We start from the raw sequence: 14,587 nt of genomic DNA on the forward strand, positions 1-14,587 counted from the left end.
TTTTGCTCTGGGTAATTCCCAGAATTTCAGCCATCATTCATATGGTGGTGTGTAACGTGCTCAGAAAACACAGCTTTTTTTTGATCTCCAAGATGGTTATTATGAGTATTTGCTTATATTATTGTGATGCCTGGGGTGTAGCATTCACTGCTGAAAAAATAAGAGTTAGAAATCAAAATTTGTATTTGCAGAAACAGGAAAGAAATATGTTGGGAATTAAAAGAAGCTTACAAAAAGCTCATTATAGTCATTACTGCTGGAAAACATCTCAGAACAACAGGTGGATCCCCCAGTCAGTCAGATAAATCAGATCATGATGTGAATGGAAATGCTGAAATTTCCCTAAGCTGCATAGATTCTTCTTCTTGCTATTCCTGTCTTTCCTTGTATGTGATGAAATTGGCTGTTTAGTAAAACCTGAAGCAATTCCAGGTAAAATCACTGAGATTTGAACCTTGTCTACATGCAGCTATTGCTTAAATAAGACACTTGGAAAAAAAAAATACAAGCCTCCAAAAATATAATGCATAGAAGTGTGTAGGAAATTGTCTTATGCGTGTATTTTTTACCTGTTTTTTTTTTTTTTTTTTTCACGAAACAATTCTACTACAGCTCACATCAGAATCTATTTGAATGAAAGAGAGCTGGCTAAAGAGAGAATGTAGTAACTCCATTTCTGTTCTGATACTCAGAGAAGCAGGGGCAGACAGAGGGAAAAGCCTGGACTCCAAAGGGAATCCAGGGGGGTTGATCCCTCTCAGGACAGACCTCGGGGTGAGGGGATGGCCCCATGGAAGCAGCAGCAAAGCTCCAGCTGCTTCTCTGGAGGCAAGCTTTGGTCTGTGCCACCCCTCAGAGCCTCAACAATGGCAACACTCAAAGCTCTGTTTTGAGTGAAACCAGCCTCCGTTTTCTCCCAAGGGCTCAGCGTTGTGTGTGTTTACATAGAACTGTTTTATTCCCCCCACAGACACACACAGGAGCTTTACAATGCTGAGTAACAGCCCTGTGGTGGGCTAAGGAACTTTCACTGGCCTTAAAGATTTTGGTGAGGCCACAGGCTGGAGGAGGCCTGTCCAACTAGGCTGTCTTTCAAAAATGTTTGACACAAGACTGCTTTCCTGACTCCTCGTGGAACATGGTTCTGCAGCTCAGTGCCCCCCACTATTTTTATAAACTTTCTGCCTTCAAGGCAAATTTGCACAAAGTTTGTGGTGCGGATGTTCTGTTATCCCATGCCTCCAGCAGGCATTTGTTTTGCAGCCCCTTGTGATGTCTAGCATCATTAATTTCTTTAAAGTACATTATTTTTAAAGAAGCTCCTGGTGGAACTGGTGGCACTGTGATGCAAACCAGAGCTAGAGTTCTTGAAGAGACTTTGTTCACTTCAGTTGTACATTATGCAGGGTGATTGCCAGCTGATTAGAAATACTTAGGAGTTTGCCTTCTCTTCCTTAGAGACCCAAAAAAGTTGCAATTTCTATACTGAATAGCCCATGAGCATGCTAGTAAACCTTTACTAGTGCTTAAATTCTCATGCAGCATTAACAGACTGTGGTTTCAAAACAGTCTTGAATTTCTGTTATGATTCTACATCAGGAAAGTACAATTCAAAAAAAGTGTATGGAAACATGTGCAACTCTGTGTGTGTGTATATGAGATTGTATGCTTAGAACTATAAATCACATTTAGGTATTTGCCTGACCAAATTTTTCTGGATTTACTGTTGTCAGATTGAATCTCCTTGTTTCACACCATGCCTGAGCAAGAGCCAGTTATGTGTTCTGTATTACAAAGGTAATGCCAAATCTTTAGGGTAATTGTCTGGCACCAAGTTCCTGAAAAGTATTACCTGCTAACTGTGGTTTGACCAAAGTCAAGTGTTTGGAGCAAAGAAAACAGTAGGAGCTGGGATGTCAATAACTGGTTTGTGAAAAACATCCCCAAGGAAGTAATTTCAGAGAGAAACTGAAGTTCAAGCTTCCATGTTTTGACTCCTGCTGTTTATTCAGGCAGAACTGCATGCCACGGGCCAGGAGCTGGAACAGGACATGGCACTTCCATGGGAGGAAGGCTGGGAAGCCTCAGTGCACCCCTGGTACTGCCTGGGGTCTCTTTCCCTGTCTGGATCTGCCAGGATCCATCACCACAGGAAGGAGGTGTCAATGTTCAGAGCTTGGGGCAAGCAGAACAAAGGCATTACTGTAATTCTTACAGGCTGAACATTTTGCAATCTCAAGGCTAGAGGATGCTAACAGGATTGATCTGGAGAACAATTAACTACAAAATCAGATTCTGTACCAAGATGGATGTGTTAAAATAACTTGACAGCCACAACTGATCACATCCCTGTAACAAAGGATATAAATGATTACATTAAAGTAAGACTGAGGGTGTATTCTTTAAATCATTTCATGATGCTGTCAGTGCAAAGAAGGCTCACTAGTAAAGGAACAACTAAAATAATTCAAAACAAGTATATTTGAAATGCAAAATCCATTTCAGTCAAAAAATATACATTAACAGAAGTAAACAAAACTGAAAATTGTCAGGAATATAAAAAAAATCCCTTTTGCCCTCCCCCTTTAAATTAAATATGCTGAAAACAACTTATAGAAAAACATTTTCTGCTCAAGACCAGACAAGCACCTAAGTGAAGTTTCAGGTACTTCTCCTGTGAGTGATGCAGTTTTTGATAGTTCAGCTAGGATTTAGTGTCTGTTAGAGGCACATAGATCATGGCTGCACAGCATAAAGAATTGTAAGTTTTACAATAAAGCTTTATGCTAAGGCAAGATAAACAATTATTTATTGAAAAATGTCACAAGTTAAGGAGGGGTTTCAGAAACCAAAACTGCTATGTATACTTTATGTATGGACAGTGGTCATTTCAGCACCACTAACAGGGCACTGTAAAGACATTGCATTCCAGTGCTGCTACTTTATTACTATTTAGCAGGAGTGAAGAGACTTAAATTATTCTGCACTTTATGCAACATGCAAATCTGGAATTGGAATATAGCACCTCTTCTTTCTGTTTCACTGACTCTCTCTGCCAGCACTGCACACATGCAGCAGCAGAGTGCTGCAAATCAGGATCACAGCACACAAAGCCTGTTGTCTGGAAAATTAATGGGACATCCCTGAACATCTCTGCCCTGAAGCTTCAGCTTGCAGAGGAACAGTTAACCCAGCTTCTGTGATGTTCATCAGCACTTGCTGGATGCCTCCAGCTGCTTACAGAAGCAGCATCCTTTCACATGGCATTTACAGATTGTGAAGCTTTAGTATTTATACAGACTCCGTAAGTTTCTGAATTTTGAGTAATCAGTGTATTAGAGAGCATTAGATATTTATTGGAACACCTTTTTCCTTTAGACTTCTCTCACTTGAAAGAAAAGCCTAAAGCCAACTAAGAGATTTAAACCAATTCAACAGAAACTGGCTCATCGTTGTACCACAGCCTAGGATGCCTCTCAGTCTGCTGCACTGTGCAGTCACAAACTCTCCCTTTAGATGAATCTTTTTTCACCCCATTACCTCACAGCAGCACTGCCCTGCACTCCCCCAAGAGACACTGTGCTGCCATCAGAACATGAGAGCCACACAACATGGGAAATTTGGTATTTGATCTTTTCATTCCAGTACAGTTTGCACTACTTGCAGCTATTTCAGAATCTGCCTAGGTGAATGAAAGCAGCACGACAGCTCTAACAGAGCCTCATTGTGGTTTGTGTATCAGTGGCCTTAGTCCCACCTTAATAAGTTTTAACTCACAATGAGGTACTTCAGAAATTGGCAAATCCCACAGTGATAGATACAGATTACAGCAGCAACTTGTGCAAGAACAGTAAACTCTATTCGACTGGTATGCTTCAACTAAGAAACCCAGCCATATATTGTAATTCGAAATTTGAATACAGAATGGAATAATTTAATGGCATATCGGGGATTAAGTCCCACAGTTTGTGGATCAGTGCGTCTACACGAGGATCTCTAGCACGGCAGAGCTGCCTCCGCAGTCAGTCCCAGCTAGCGATTCTCTCCTGCTCGGGGATCAGGCTCCAGTTGGGCGAGGGCCTGTCAGTCGCCAGCCAGTCAAAGTCATCCACCAGGTTCCAGTTGTTACTGTTTCTGTCCAGCCCAGACGACTCGAAATCTCGCTCGATCCCGGGGTAGCTCCAGGAGTAGGGGGCGAAGGAGACCTCGGAGCAGGCCTCGATCACGGCGCGGCTGGTAACCTGCACGTAGACGCGGCAGTCGCGGGTGCGGTGGGTGCGGAGCTGCTGGCAGGCCAGCGCCAGCAGGCAGTCGCTGCAGCCGTCCACCAGCACGGAGGTGGACACGGGCCCGCAGAGCACGGTGCAGCCGCTGCAGTCGCGCACCCGCAGCGTGTTGGGGTTGCCGCGGAGCCGCACCCGGCAGCCGCGCAGCTCCGCCAGCAGCACGTCCCGCTGCAGCAGCTCCGCGGGGCCGAGCTCCAGCTCCGCGTCCTGGGCGCCGCTGAACCCGCACAGCGGCGGCCCGCCCGACTCGCCCTCGGCAACGCCGGGGCCGGGCTCGGGCGCGGCGGGGTCCGGCGGGGCGGGCTCGGCGGGGCGCGGGGCGCTGCCCGGGGCCGCTTCTTTCTTGAGGGCGCGGAAGGCGAATTTCTTCTTGGGCTGCAGCTGCTGCCGCCGCGCCGCCAGGTCCCCCTGCAGCCGCGCCACGGTCTCCTGCCCCTGCCGCACCTCGTAGGGCGCCAGGAACCGCACGCTGCCTGTCAGCAGCTTCTGCAGCGCCTGCAGGCGGGCGGCCGCCTCCTCCAGCGTCCCCGCTGCCAGCAGCGCCTCCACGGCCTCCCGCTCCCGGGCGAAGGCGGCCAGGAAAAACTCGCTCTGCTCCTCCTTCACTACCTGCGCCTCCTTCTTCTGCCGCTGCCGCTCCACGCCCTGCTGCCGCTCCGCTTCCCGCCGCTGCAGCCGCTCCGGCAGCACCACGGCGGAGGCGGCCGAGCCCGCGGCCACCTCGGGCTGCGAGGGAGCCGCCACGGCCGCTGCCTCTCCCGGCGCCGCCATCTTGCCGCTCGCCTCCCCTGCGGTCACCAAGCGGCGCGCGGATTGGCTGCCCGCAGCCCTGGCTGCGTCGCCGCCGCCGATTGGCGGCCCGGGAGGCGCGCGGCGGGGGAGGGCGGGAGGGCCGGAGGGAGGGGTCCCCCGCGGTCTTAAAGGGGCCGCCGCCTCTCCGCGGGATGGGGTGAGTGCTGGCGGCAGGTGCCGTGCGGGGCGGGTTATCCCGCTTCCCAAATTAGCTCCCGGGATATAAATGAGCCCCCGCCCCGTTCCCCCGCTGTGCCCGCGCGGAGCTGCCCGCTTCTCCCCGCTGCTGTGCTTACACCCACACCTCCCCTCCCGGGCCGCGCCCGTCGCCTCCGGCCCTGGGCACGGGGGCTCCCGCGAGCGGCGGGGCCGGGCGGGCTCGGGAAGGGGCGGCTCGGCTCGGCTGGGCTCGGTGCGGGCTCGGGCGGGAGGCGGAGGGGCCGCAGCCCAGAGCTCCACCTGCCCTCCCGGGCGGGCTCGGAGCCGCCCCGAGGCGCCCCGCGCTGCCCCGTGCTCTCCGGAGGCGCCGGGCGGTCGCGGCCCCGTGCCCGGGTGGGGGCCCCCGGCTGCCTCACACGGCCTTCGGGAGGCTCCGTGCTCTCGTAAACCTTCCTTGCTGCCTCCCTCTCCCCAGTCAAGTGGCCGAGGAAAAGGCTGCTGAGCCTTGCAGGTAACTGCAAAGGTGCTGCCAGGTGGATCGAGCTCTTCCTCGCTGCTCATTTGGTTTCTGGAGTGTTTTGTTCCAGAAGAGAGCTCGGTTCTTGTGGGAAAAGTGGGAGCAGTGCCAGTGGATTACTGTGCCCCTGAGGGAGGGCTGTATGAGCAATCCACAGAGGCCTATATGGAAACGTGGGAAGGAAGGCTCTTATAATTAGGAGATGTGTATTAAGGTAAATTTGCAGCAGGAACCAGAAATTAAGTACACTGTCTGTAAAGTAAAAAAGTGACCATTGTTTTGCTGTATTCATTTGAGCTTTTTTCGATTATTTGAATTTTAATTTGTGCAAAGAAAGTGAACACTAAGCACTCTTTTAGTAATATGGAAAAAACTCTAACTCCTGTTTATTTCTACAAATACCATCTTCTTCCCCTTGTCATTTTGAAGTCACTTGTAACAAATTGACAGGACCTAAGACTGTCCATTGAAACAAAAAGGTGGTAAACCCAAAGTAGATAATCTGATTTTTCTGTCTTCTGTTTGGCAATAGCATGAGTTTTTTACCTTATGTTCCTGTTTGGAAGTATAGATTGTGATGTCCCTTAAGGTTAGCATTTAAAAGTACCTTTAGCTTCAAAGTAGCTGTTGTTTTCTGTTTCCTGAGAATGTGGTTTAATTTCTGTGTTACATATGATATAATGTTGTTAGAATATATGGAGTACCTGAACCTTACATGCAATAATGTCAGTCCAGTTTGGATGACAGAGGAAAGGCAGTGAAATGCCTTTAGTCCTTGCAAAAGACTCACACTAAAATAGAGAATATTCTTTCCCTAACAGCGTTAGCATATAAACTGAGGGGATTGCCCGGGATCCTTATGTAACAGTAGCACTTTGGAGCAGGTTGGATGGGCAGTGGGATAGGTGAAGTGTTTGATGCATTACAGCTCTTAATGCAGCATTATGTCTGTTGCACTACTGCAGTGTTCAGAATTTTAGTTTTGAAGAATTAGATTGAGTCTTAAAAAGTAAAACCTCTTATGCTGTAGAATGGCACTGTGCTCAGACATGAAAAAGGAAGGGTTTTGAAATATTCTCACTTGATATTTTTTCCTAGCAATGTGTTTAAATGATACATTTAGTAGTATCATTAGGTATTTTTTTTTCTAATAAATAGTAAATCGACTCCTGTAGTTATTCCAGCAATGTTCCATTAGGCAGGAATATGCTGCAATTAATTATCCATAAGAAAAAAATCCTTATTTCCATGTTGTTGAAACATGTGTAAGTTTTATTTTAGCTAGCAGACTCTGTTTGTCTTATGGTCCCTTGAGTCTAGCTAATACAGGTGGTAACAGTGATGGAAGTGCTTATCCTGTACGTGAGGGCATTGACAGAAAAAGGTTTTTGCTGTTTTTCATATGCACAAATATTCCTGCAGTATGGCTTTGGTGTCGTTAATGCAGATGTGAGCCAGTGGATGAACTGCACTGGGTAAAAGAACTTCATGTTGGAAGGATTGCAAGCAAACCTTAGTGTGCACAGCACAGAATAAATGTTAAGCATTTTATGCTGTACTATAATTACTCCTTATTGTATCTGGGCACTTAGGATGCTAGGTATTCTGAATTGTTTTTTCTATAGGTGATTAGAGGTTTAAATTAATGAGGACCAAGTACCCTTGTGAATATGAGTGTCTGGGAGAGACTGGAAACTTTTCACCTTGCTAACATGCACAATTGTTATTTTGGTCAAAAAGCAAACGTATACCCAGAGACAAGAAGGTAAAATGTATGACCATAATGAAAAATTCAAAAGGGAGCTGTGAAATTCTTCCAGCTGTTTCATCCTGATGTTCCAAAATTACTTTCCACACTTGCAATTTGAGGTTTTGTATAATTTATATTGGCGTGTGCATTTTTTTTTTGTTTTTGGTGGTCATACAAAGACTGACAATTTTCCTCCTGACTTTGCTGGCAGCAACTTCTATGTTTTGAGGCTGCTGTGTGTGCCAGACAGTAACCACCTGAATAAAATGTAAGCTTTCTAGCTCAGGCTTGGAGTCACTTGGGTAAACTGTAACAAGTAGTTTGGCTGTTTGAGGATATGAGAAAAACTAAGGTACATAATTCTGTGTTATATTTTTTCCTATTTTTTCCCTCTTGCCTGTGCTTTTGTTCCTTTCTGGTTTGAAGGCAGATAGCAGTCATTTCAGTAAGACCTTGTGCCATTGTTTGAACTCTACAGTGTCATTTATTTTATGTGGAGGTGCAGGTTGCACTTGTTTACTTTGATCTAGTGCTGTGAAAGTCTGGAAACACGAGCTCCGTGCGTGCTTCCAGGTTTAAATCTGTGTCCCATGGTTATCAGTCATGAATGCTATCTGCCTGAAATATTTCCTACTGCTTTGCTATAGCTCAACACCATTACCTCATAGCCTTTTAAGTGAGATGTATTGTATAGTTCAGCTGAAGGTTCAAGATCCTGTCTCGTTCCATCATTATTTTAAGAAGAGTGGGGAATAAAAGGGAGATCCACAGAGACAACTGTGTGCTCAGCCTCATAATAATGGATTCTTACACCTGAGGTTCCTGTGCTTGTAAAAGTCAGGGACCTCATAGATGTGGCCTGATCTCAAGGTGTAGATTTGCAGTCTCTCAAGCAGAGGAAGGAAGGAAGTAGAGTTATTCCTTCTCATCAGTATGTATTCCCAGCACTGACAATTTTTATTCCAAGGGGTGTTATGCATATATGTTGCGCCATCACACAAAAATGCTGTGCGTGTTTTCAAGAAAAGCAGCAGCCTCTGTGCCTTGCATGGAGCCCTTATCTGCTAGATGTGATCTCTGTCTGCTAGATTGAGTTTCTGCAGCAGAGATTAGCAGAGCAGCGTAATTACTTCTGGCTACAAAGCAGGTACTTCAGTGCCTTGTGCAACCAGCGTTTCCACTGATGGTTTTAGTAAGGGCTCTTTGAACTCCTGGGGCTCTGTGATCAGGCATTAAAGATGTAAGCCATATTATGATTCATTTAAGATACTGTAGGCTGCACATTTGTCACGGTGCAATGGGGCTTCATTAAAAGTGAATGTTGAGTTACTGTATCTCGGTTCATTTGGAAAAAAGAAATTCTTTGAACGTTACGTTTGGCATACTGATTTTTTTAAAAGCTTTTGTTTGCACTAAAATGTTGTGCTTTATGTATATCTGGCCATATGGAAAGCCAGGACAATGTAAAATACATGTGTTTTTAAATCACTTATTGAGTGTTAAAGCTAAAACTATGAGACTTACTTGGTGCAACTTAATTGCTGTGAGTAATGCCAAAGCTTTGAATGTAATCCTTGGGAATGCTTAAGATACTAATTATATTCCAACCAGTCAAGGTGCACTTGTTTTGAAACTAGTCTGAGCTGGTCCCTTCTGAGAACATGGTGTTTCCAATGCCAAAGGTGGAGAAACAGATTTCAACAAAAATGAGTTATCCTTCAAAACCAGGGACAGGCTTCAAAGCATAGCACTTTATGACAAAAGGTACTTTCAGATTAACAAAGGAAGGCCCAAATATGCTAAACACAAGACCTCAAGAGCAGGAAGTGACTTAGGTTTGGTCCAGGTCTAGCTGCTGACTGCTATATAGAATCCTAGCTTGCTGATTGACTGTAGGTAAATTGTGGAGACTGGGTATGTAAGGTACAGTTACTGCTTTATGGACTCTCCCTTTGAGGCAATTATTCTATTAGTTATGGAGTTTCTGAGAGTTTTTTTCATTGCCTTGCTTTACATTTCAGATATTTTGACAGTTATTTTTTAAAATGGATTTCAGAAAACTGTGGTTATTGGACTAGCCAGTTCAATGGACCACCTAGGTTCAATAGCATATCAAAGTTTTCTATTTTAGAATTGTGAATCTTACTTGCAAACATATTCCATTTATGTTTCTGAGTGATTTAAATAGAATTAACTCCAAGTCATATCCAAGTTTTCCTATTAGCTCTCCTGCAGTATATTCCCTAGTGGATAAAACTATACTTGTATTCTTTTTGCCATTTATTCATCTTAGGAAAAAGTCTGTCAGCTATAATTTTGAATGAGGGCTTCCTCCTCCTATTATTAGCATTTGTTCTCCAGTCTAAATCTGAGAATAAATTCCATTCATACTGATACCCTTTCTAGTCATAATATAAAGATTTCTTTTACAGCAATCTTCATTCATATCCAAATCTTACCCAGTTGATTTCATAGCAGGAACTCAGAAATGTCCAAGTAAAACTGTTCTGTCTCAAAAGTTCTGACTTAGGTGGTGCTTTATTCATAATGTCCCTTCTGTTTGTCCATTTTGTCTTGTCCTTATACAAGTGTAGCTTAGCAGGTCTGTGTTTCTTTCAAGAACACAAATGGCTTTGGTATAATTTACTATTCCACTGTGTATCTGTATCCCTATTTCATATTTTAGGCCTCCTTTTTTTGCTTAAATTCCTCCCATTTTTGTTTGGTTTTATTTTTTTTAAACAACATCCACAATACCACAATTGTATTAGGAATGCTTCTCTTGTTAGTTTCATTGCCAGGCTGCTGTTTTTAATTAGTACTGTTAAAAAAAAAAACCAAACCAACACCCAAATCCTTGTGTCCAACTATTCATTAATATACTCATCTGTATTTCTGTATCCTTACTTAGCTGATTTTTTTCCCTTAATTTGTGCTAGCCACATTAACTATGAATGTGATAGAAGGTTGTCCCAATTTCTGCCATCATTTTTAGTTTAAGTTCTTCCATCAGTTTTGGCAGTGTTAGTTGGGCAAGATTACTTCTCCATTATTTCTATAATAAAGCTCTGTCGCCAGAGGTGAGGGTATTTTTATTTTTTTCTGATACATTTCAGTGGCTGAATATCTTAAGATTATTCTAACCTGGAAGTGAGAGCTATTAATCTTTCAAACTTAATTCTTCTTTTTAGGGTACTTTAGGCTGAAGAATATGAGACTATATTTAAATAACCTAGAGAATGATATAGTAATTCTTGATCTGTTCCAGTAATAATTTTGAATTGCAATTTGTTTAAATGGAACCTCCAGTCACCATGTTTTCTTTGGCTTTACTTAATTGTCTGCTGTGTGTCAGATCCCCATCTCAGAGAAGCACAGTTCTCCAAAATCTGCTTTTTAGATTCATCATAGACCAGCCCTGTTGGCCTTCACACAATCTCCAGTCACAGAAACCTGTCTGTCTTCTGGTATTGGTGGAAATCTCTTGTTCTGAGGTTCACTCTTCATTACCCCCTCTTACTGCCCATGTCCTTACCAGTCACCCCTTAAGATACCTTTGGTTAAGCAGTCCTGCCTTTGGTGTGATGATTGATACTGGAGTCATGCAGCTTTACAAATTACATCATGCAATTATGACCCAGGTTTTGTAAGTACTGTTTTGGATAAGGAAGGCATGGTATCAAGCTGAACATTGTAATGTTTAGGTAACTTTTATAGGTGAGTCATCACAATAGTGGTGGTAATTGTTCAGAATTTGGTGGATATTGAACTGAATTTTTCGTGTGGTATGTTACGTTTATGTTCCAAGTTAAAGTCCTTGTCTGTCCTTGTCTGCTTTCATGCCACTGTATTTGGGTGCCCTACTTTTCAAGTGACCTCTACCTCTCTATTGCCTGTGCCCTTTAATGATGACCTATTTGTTTCTGTGCCTTCAAGCTTGGTTATTTTTTAAAATTTAAATAATTAATTAAGCCATATGTAGATAAGTAAAAGGTGTGACTGGTGATGAGCTGACATAAGAAACACATTAATGAATGGAAAGAAAAAGCATGGGGTGGAAGAAGTGTCATCAATAGAGCTGAAGGATTCAGTCTGAGGAAGCAAGGCTGCAGTGAAGCAAATGGCATTCTTTTCCTTGCAATACATCTCTGAAAGGATGCAGTGAGTTGAGGTTACAACCATCCATTAATGTAAAAACCTTGGGATGGCTGTGGAATTAATTCCTTTAATGCACTAGTTTAGTCCTTACATCCTTCATTATGAATCTATTGCTGCCTTACCTTCTTTTGGGGTACTAATTTATAATTGAACAAGAATTGGAGTGCATGTGATGCAGACCTGAAAAAATGGGCTGAATATCAGCAAAGTGACTTGATGTAGGAGAAACCTGGAGACAGATAGAATAAGGGTGTTTTGTATCCCCTTATTTTCTCCCTCTCAATATCTAGGCATAGTTTTCAGTTCTTCACAGTCTGTCATTTCAGGGCAATGTATTGGATCACTCCAAATGTCATTTGGTGTCTTTGCACACCTATGAGAGTGGTATTTGTTAAACAGCATGGTCACAGTTTGACAGCTGGTGTCAAAATACAGCCAAGCAGTTTGTTGTGTGATGAGTGCACGTGACGTTCCCAGTCGCTGTTTTTACACCAACGTCTCTCAGTCTTCCAAAGATTTCTCTTCTTCCTTCTGACACTGATCTTTCCTCTCTTGTGCTTATTTCCCCTTGCTCCTTATAAAGCTACTACAGGAAAGAAAATGTATTAATATGATGGTGGAAGCTAAAGAAGGGCAGCAACTGATTGTGCATTGTACATAGGACTCTGGTTGAAGATGACAGCTCTGAGCAGGTGACCTTGAGGTAGAAGAATGTTGACATACAAGGGTCTTTTGTATTCAGGCAGTAAGGCAGTGAGAAGAGGGGCAACCTTTGGGGCAGTGACACCCAGTTCTGAAACATCATGTGATGCTCTTAAAACAGCATGAGTACCTGCCAGGAAAAAGCAGTAGTTCTTTACAAACATGGTCTGAGAAATTCTGTAGTACACCTGAAAGTGGTAACATTACAGCTGACAGCTGCATTCAGACCTCTTAGTATTGAAGGTAACATTAAGTGCGTACTTCAATATGACCTATAAAGTTCCATCCAACCCTAGATTTTTCACATTTCTACCTGTGAACAAATATAGCAAATGTGCGTAGATATGGAGAAATCTAGTTACTGCAGGGTGTTTCATTGTATAGATGATGTTAGTTCTCCTTCCCTTTTTGTACTGTACCTGCTTAGTAATGCTGTTGTCAATGCTGCCTTGAAACATCCTTTAGGGAAAGTTATGGTACCATCATGGAAAACTTATGTAGGATTCCTTGTGTTTCTTATGGTAACAGAATCACTTGGCTTCCTTTCTCCAGTTCCTTCTTTGTATCGTATTGCCTGCTTCCTATTTGTGGTTTCTGTAGGACTGGGAGAGTAATAATAATAACAACATACTGATCAGATGCTCGGCCTTGTAACCTCTGAAGCAAAGTTCCTTCCTGTTAACCAAATGAGAATGCTGGTGGTGTTCCTCCATACAAGTTCTCACTTGGGCAATATTCTCTAAAGCCAGTGAAGCTGAGCAGGTTTGAATTCAGGGCAGTTTGGCCTTGAAGCTTTTACTGAAGTTAGGAACCTTGGCCTTTTGGATTTTCTAATGCTGGTGTCAGGAGTACGGGCTTACAGCTCCTGCAGAGCTCTCTGGCACGTGGTGTTTGTGTCCGTGCTGTGGCTGTTGGGGTCCTTGCTGCAGTCATGAAAGTGCAGTTGATAATGTGGCTGATGGCCAAGGCACAGCCACGTGCAGGTTCGGTCTGGGCTGCACAAAGGATCTGCTGCACTCGTGCTAAGGTTTCTTTGCTTGGGCCCAACCCTTCCGCTTTGGGAGTGATCTGAAACCTCACCTCACTTTTCTACTGGGGGTGTGCATGGAAACAAGGTTTGTGGGCGAGTCTTGGCTTTGGCAAAAGTTTGGAATTGGCTGATTAATTAAAAAAATAATATAACCAGATTCTAATTGGAAAACAATGCTGAGGTGCTGAGATTTTTTTTTTTTTTTATGATAAGCAATCTGGCCAAGTTCTTTGAGAAGGTTCACTTAGTACACTGCCCTTAACCATTTCGATATAGTTGCTCAAAAAACCTAAAACATTGTGAGAGGGTTTTTTTGAGCTGTGTGAAGCTAATAAAGAAGGATGTGCTACTAAATAAAGTCTTCAAATCCTTGTCTCTAAGGAGTTTTAACAAAGTTACTTAGGAATAAAATAGTAAAGTCCTTGGGAATTACCATAACTAGCAGAAAAAGGGTCTTAAAGAGATTTTTTTGTTGTTGTTTTTAAAAGCATTAACATACATATATCTGCATGCTAAAAATCTGCTTTCAATCAAAATGGTTTTTTAATAAACCAGGCTTCTCTGAATTATCTGCAAAATTAATTAATTTTTTAGAATTAAATTGTTTTCAATCAATGAATGAAGTGAATGGTGGAAATTGGAAGAGTTTTCTATAACAAAAAAACTTTGAACAAAGTTATTAATGCTTTTAGCTGAAGTAAACTGTAGAATAGCATTATTGAACTCTCAGTGCTATAACCTTTGACTTCAAATTAACAATTTTAGGTTACCCAAAACTTTTTAAAGTAGTCGAAGTTCTTGAATTTCTTGAAATTTTGTTTCCAGCAAGGCTGATAAGAACATATCTAAAAATACTTAAAATAGTATAGCTTGCCAGGGGATCAAATCTTATATTTTTCAAGGTGACCTTGCATTTATTTTTCCGGGGAGCCCCCTGCACTTGCATTTATTTTTCTGGGGACCCCCTCCCACCCAATAAGCTTATAGTGATTTACAGCTTTAATATGAAGGAAACCAGCCAAATTGTTAGCATTAACGTTAATTTTAATAGGATAAAAACTTTCTTTTACTTCCCTGTAACCCCAAACAAACCCCAACTTTTAAACTAAAGCCAGCAGCCTAGGCTAGGTCTCCAGACCTACGGGTTTCTGAGAAACACAACCCCCCAAAAAAAGGAGCCGAAGTTTTTAAAG

The 14,587-nt window shown here is 43.2% G+C and overlaps 2 protein-coding genes across 3 annotated transcripts in view; one reads left to right on the plus strand and one right to left on the minus strand.

The window, feature by feature from the left end:
- Positions 1 to 4,020: 4,020 nt before the first annotated feature.
- On the minus strand, positions 4,021 to 5,057 carry TBCC (tubulin folding cofactor C). The gene has a single exon (XM_054279904.1). The coding sequence runs from the start codon at positions 5,055 to 5,057 to the stop codon at positions 4,023 to 4,025; it is 1,035 nt and encodes a 344-aa protein (XP_054135879.1). The 3' UTR covers positions 4,021 to 4,022.
- A 162-nt stretch (positions 5,058 to 5,219) lies between these two features.
- The window catches only part of BICRAL (BICRA like chromatin remodeling complex associated protein), a 45,173-nt gene continuing 35,805 nt past the window's right edge, over positions 5,220 to 14,587 (plus strand). The window contains exon 1 of one of the 2 annotated variants that reach the window (XM_054279793.1): positions 5,220 to 5,235. The gene's annotated coding sequence lies outside the window, so the exon portion shown is untranslated. Of the gene's footprint in view, positions 5,236 to 5,728; positions 5,749 to 14,587 lie in introns of those variants that run through there. The other variant, XM_054279794.1, reaches the window with a different exon arrangement.

The sequence above is a fragment of the Melozone crissalis genome, unplaced genomic scaffold (assembly GCF_028551555.1).
Source record: "Melozone crissalis strain CALT ecotype California unplaced genomic scaffold, PUWL_Pcris_2 ptg000027l_1, whole genome shotgun sequence".
Classification (NCBI taxonomy): Eukaryota; Metazoa; Chordata; class Aves; order Passeriformes; family Passerellidae; genus Melozone; species Melozone crissalis.